The sequence below is a fragment of the Cyprinodon variegatus genome, unplaced genomic scaffold, assembly GCF_000732505.1.
Source record: "Cyprinodon variegatus isolate N-32 unplaced genomic scaffold, C_variegatus-1.0 Scaffold402, whole genome shotgun sequence".
Classification (NCBI taxonomy): Eukaryota; Metazoa; Chordata; class Actinopteri; order Cyprinodontiformes; family Cyprinodontidae; genus Cyprinodon; species Cyprinodon variegatus.
The window spans coordinates 27,886-33,764 of record NW_015150855.1 but is presented as its reverse complement, the minus strand read 5'-3'; the positions used below and the strand labels follow the sequence as shown (position 1 = coordinate 33,764).

Sequence of the window (5,879 nt, the reverse complement as noted above, 5' to 3'; positions counted from 1 at the left end):
TGTCCGAGCCACCTCAACTGACTCCTCTCGAGGTGGAGGAGAACCGGCTCTACACTGAGCCTCTCCCGAATGACAGAGCTCCTCACCTAAAGGCAAATCATTTAAATTAAACTTGTAAATGTAATTGTGCAATATTAGCCTCAGCATGAACCACAGTCTCTGCCTCCGATTGGCTGACTGGTTGTCATGTCTACAGTCAACCAATGTAATCACTAAAGGCAGTGGATACTAGCCAATTGGAAGTAGACTAGTGCACACGATGCCTTCACCAGCCTAGGAAAAAAATGGGAAATTTTTCTTGGAGATTCTGCTTAATTGTGCGTATCATGGGGATTTATAAGTGGGTCTACACTATGCTGATTGGAAAATTAGTGGTTATATGCCATATTCCCTCGTACACACTAGTGTTGCACCGATACTGATACCAGTATCGGACAGGGCCCTGATCCAGCACTAAAATGGTGGTATTGGTATCGGTGAGTACCAACAAATAGGGCACAATAAAATTTTGAGAGCTAAGAGTTTATTCAACTATTGTCACCCATTCCAGGTAGGCAATAGAAAGTTCTACTGGATTCACTTTGTATTAGTCTATTTCCTGCTTCACAAAGGTAGGCAGCAGCTTGACAAAGCCATGATGGCAATTATTTCACATCCAAGTACTATGCAGTTCTTCATATATACACACGCACATCAGTTTCAAACAGATGGTATCGGTATCGGCCAATACTGCACAGCCAGGTAGCGGTATCAGGGTCAAAAAAATGGCATCGGTGCAGCACTAGTACACACTTGACTACACCACTGGATTCAATGCAACGTACTCATTTAGAAAAACAAGGATTCTCGAATCACAAGACAAAAATCTGTTGCAGTGTGAAACACCTCTCAGGTCACATGCCATAAGAAACATAAGAAACTCAGGCCAGCAGAATGCCTGAGAAGAGGTGAGATTGGCAAAGCTTTGGCAGATGGTATCAGCCGCTAAAATTACTTGATGTTGAAGCAAACACCCACTGAACAAATTATGAGTGGTAACTTAACAAATGGCCTAACTAATGTTTTACTACTTAAAAAATGTATATAGTCAGAGTTAAATGAGAGTACAGAGCTTCATGATGACATTATGCTTGAATTCATGTTAACTCAAAAACTAAAGCTCTCTAGCTCTCTAACATCATCAGTTACTTTTAGCACCTTGAAATCCATTTGAATTACACCTCTTTACAGATGTCAGATGAATGATTTTGATGCATTTTAAGCAGTCATCACCTCTTAATCTCCACCTTGATGCAACAGGTAGCATTGTTCAGATACTCACTGAACAAGAGACACAAGTTCTGTATTACACTTTAGTTTTGCGGGCATGGCGAAAGAAAACACCTCCTTTGCCTGGCACAGAAATTGATCATATTACTCTAGTATTACTTCAAGTTCCCACTGGATAATTGAATCAAATGGAAAATGTCAGAAATTGAAAAAATTTATTCCAGAACTTAAGACAGACTACAATTTGCCTTTAAATAACAGAGTGCTTATAGCTTTTTGGTAATTAAAAGGCGCTTTCTATATATCTGAACTTGAATAATACTTAAAAACAAGGCCTAAAATGTTTTTAAATAGGTTTAGATCTAAAGAAAAAAAATGTCTGCCATAGGGTATTGACAGAACAAAAACTCTACATCACATATATGTATAGTTAATACAGGAGACCCAATACACTTATTTCATTTTCTATGCCAACATTGCAGCTTTGACTAATGACAGATAGTGATAATGAGCTGATATATTATCAACAGGAATTATACTTTTAATAGTTATTTGTAATGAGGAATGTCAGAAAAAGATTTATCAAGTTATATTACTCAAACAGACATAACAGTCAGCAGCAATGGGTTTGAGAACTGAGTCACTGTGTAGCAACCTGAGAAACAGAGGACCCGAAATTTCAGCCAGACTCAACAAGACAGATTTAAAGGTTTTATGTAATCTCCAGGCAGTGAATGCCAGGCAACCTCCAGCAAAGGAATTAGGAATCTCTGAAGGCAGAGAGATTTCTTTGTGACTGAATAAGAAGGGGTAGAACTTTGACTTTTTACAGAAGGAGTTTCTAAAGGAGAGGCAAGAACCAGAAACCAGAACTAGGGGCAGAATCGTGGAGACAGATTTGGATTTATGGATCCAGGGGAGAACCAAGAGGCAGAAGTCCAGAGGCAGGAACTTGGTCATTTTCCAGAGATCCGAAAGCTCAGAGTTGAGGGCAGAGCAGATACAAGGAATCCATGAGGCAGAATACAGGCCGTGATCAGACAGGCAGACAAAGAATGATTGCTAGACATCTTCTAACATAAGGCTTTTCAATATTCTGGCAATAGTAACGGGTATAAAGGCAAGTTAGATAGGCTGTGATGCAGGTGACAAGCATGAGTGCAGATGAGGGAAGGGGTGGAGCAACACAGGTGGAACCGATGAGTGATAATGATGGCAGGCGCAGAGCTGAATAAATACAAACCAGTTACTATGCCAGAAACATAACAAATTAATCGATAAACTGATGGGTTACATAGACTTTAAATAAATTTCTCACCTGTTTACTTATTGCATGCATGTTTTGTAGTTACATCATTAACCCAGTAACTAGTTACGCTCTAACCAGTTTTCACACAAATATCCAGGCCCAATTATGTATTAGATTGATAGCAAGAATGTAAGGTAATCTAACTAATATCCTTATTGTCTTAAGAAAGCTAATTGGATGGGAAAGGTATAGATTGATAAAAGTAATCAACAGATATGAATATGTTAATGGAGCTCAGATGATTTAATCTGGTATCACAGGACATTAAACTTTCAAACGTTTTATATCTAAATAAATGTTAGATGTTGGAATTTGGACGATCACATAGAATTAACATCAGAATGAAAGTTTGAATTCATCTTTGAAGGAGGTGTAATTATATGGAAGACTTCTTAAATTTTATCAGCAAAATAACATTTCTGTGCTCCATTGATAGGTCATTATAAGGTGACAAGCTCCCATCAGCCAATTGTTGCTGCTCCAGGTGAAAACGTCACCCTCCTGTGCCAGGTGGAGCCTCGGTTTGACATGGTGGACATGACAGTGGAGTGGTCAAAGCCTAAAGGAAATGGATATGTGCATCTTTACAGAGACAACCGTGAGGTTCCAGACATGAAGATCTTATCCTATAAGGGCAGGACGGCGCTGCTGACTGACAGCCTAAGAAATGGCGACATAGCACTCACCATCACCAATGTGACGGCTGCAGATGAGGGCCAATACAAATGCTTCATACCAAAGTTAAATGGACAGATCAAATCTTCTATTGTTCGCCTTGTAATTGGTGAGTCGTGAGATTGCTGTATCCACATTATTCCTAGTACTGTTTCTATTGTCAAAAAAGAAGTAAAATTCGATGATTTGTGAAGGGAAGTTGATTGTAAATCTCATGTCATTTGCTTGCATAGCAGACAAAATTCTGCTTTTTGGTCTGTTTTTAAAATGTTTTACCTCAGATTATCAAGGTTTGGTCAAAGAGTCATTATAAATGTTAAAAGCTTTATATAATCTCCTATAGTGCTCTGTGTTGCAGTGGATCTGAAGAAGCCTCTGACTTAAAACATTCTGATGTTCTATTTAGCAAAGGATTTTCATGCTTATTTTTATTATACACTTTAGGCAACAGTTTCTTGCACAATCAGTGCAACGATTTAAGATTGCAGTTTTATGAATTACACACTCAGGTCCCACAATCCCTACAGATAATTTCAAGACACTGAACCTTCCACTACAGACTTTTAGGAGATATTCTCTAAGTTGTTTCTCCACTTCTTCTACTATGAAAGATACTATTTACTATATTCCTGTTTTATTGAGGTAACATTAAGATAAGTTTATTGTTTTAACACCACAAAGCTCTCTGTGCTCAACCTCTTGTCCATCTATTCTGCATCTCTGCAGCAGCTGTAGAGTCATCAATGCATTTCTGCAGACAGAGGGGGTCTGTCTAACTGAAAGAAATGTGAGCAATGCGGCAAACTGAGCTGCTGACTACTTATCCGTATAAGTACCTTTTTACTCTTACACAGGGTTTTCTGTTTGTAAATTAGTTTTCGATCGGTTTGATTCTGGAGGGATTTCCTCTGTTTTTTGGAGCTTCTGCCAGTGAGTCTTACTGAAATATATATACTGCCCCATTGAACTGTTTAGGTTATAAACAATTTATGGGAAAGTATGCATAAAATGCAGGAAGGTCTATAATTTCCTTTCTCTTTTCAGATATAAACCCATCTAAAAAAGTTACCACAGAGATACCAATAAGTCTTCCTAGAACAGGACCAGATGATCTTTACGGTGAGAATGTGGCTGCTGACGCATCCTGTCATCAACAGCCATCTTTGCTTAAGTTTGCTGTAGAGCTCTTTAGATTGCTGCATAACTTACTTCTTTTCTGCCTTGCTTTTTAACAGAAGGTGACAACAATCATGTACTAGATCTCTATTACCGTATTTTCACGACCATAAGGTGCACCGTACTAAAAGGCGCACTCTCAGTTATGTGTCCCATTTCTGTATTTAACACACACATAAGGCGCACCGGACTATAGGGCGCGTTTTTTATATACAGGTACCTGTCCTCTACTACGTTTAAATACCTCTACTGCGTATTTAAAAATGGAGAGGGGGCAAAACTGAGTATGATTGTGCTTTTTTCATGTATTTATTACAAAGTATTAATCAAACCTAGGAGCTGGCCGTGAGACAGACACATCACTCTGATGACACAGAGCGCTGTGATCACTCCTCTGAAACAGTTTGTTGACGCATAAATTAACTTAAAATGCAGTAATCTGCTAGCAGAATATGTTCGCTTTTATTATCCTGGTGCCTGCAGTTTAGATTGTATCAGTTAGTTCTGACGCGCGGCTGAAGCAGCGTTGCTGCTTTGGCTGCGCGGTGCAAAGTGTGTCTGACGCGCGTTGGGCGGAGCTATCCTATCCTTTCTTTGCCTTGCAGCTATATTTGCTGTGATCAGGTCAAGTTAATTTAGGCGTCAATAAACTGTTTCAGAGGAGCGATCACAGCACTCTGTATATGTGTATCATCAGAGATGTGTCTGTCTCGCTGTCAGCTCCCAGATCAGCTTCTCTGATTGGTTGATGCTGCACGTCCAGCAGCAAAACTTCAATTTTTCCATCTCGAGCAGCAGCAGCGCGTCAAGCGCGTCAGATACTTAAACGCTCCCGATGCGCTGCGCCTGCTGCTCAAAACACGCTGCGGGACCTTTTGCTGCGCCTATACGCGCGTCAACCATTTACTTTGCATGTAAACTCGCTGCTTCTGCTGCGCCTGCTGCGTCCGGTTCACACCGATGTCGAGCGGTTGAATAACAGCAAGCACAGCATTAATTTGTTTCACCATGTTTTTCACATCGGCTGTAAGATGGGCACGCATGGAGTCACAGATTGCAATGGTGATGAGTGGAAAAAAAAACACCTGGTCTCCTTACATTCACCTCCCTCAGCCACTCTTTCATCATCTCCTCAATGAGGAGATGAGGAGTTCTGCATAAAGCACACACCTGTTCTTTTATACACAATCCACGCCCACACTTCCCCCTTTAACGTTCTCATGGTGGTCTCAAAAGTCCGCAGTAACAACATACATAGGGCGCACTGCACCAAAGGGCGCGCCGCACATTTTGAGGGAAAAAAAAGACGTTTATATGCGCCTTATAGTTGTGAAAATACGATAGATTTGAGTGATGATCGTTTTTAGGTAATAAATTGTCTTACTGGATTGGCTTTGATGCAAATGCATGTATCATTTCATTTCTCTATATAAACTTTGACTAAGGCTTG

General features: G+C 40.0%; 1 protein-coding gene across 1 annotated transcript in view; it reads left to right on the top strand.

Annotated features, from left to right (window-relative positions):
* LOC107092969 (myelin-oligodendrocyte glycoprotein-like) overlaps positions 1–3,373 on the top strand; it is a 4,963-nt gene extending 1,590 nt beyond the window's left edge. The window contains exon 2 of the mRNA XM_015387728.1: positions 3,015–3,373. Within this exon, the coding sequence (XP_015243214.1) occupies positions 3,015–3,373 (359 nt within the window). The remainder of the gene's footprint in view (positions 1–3,014) is intronic.
* The last annotated feature ends 2,506 nt before the right edge of the window (positions 3,374–5,879 follow it).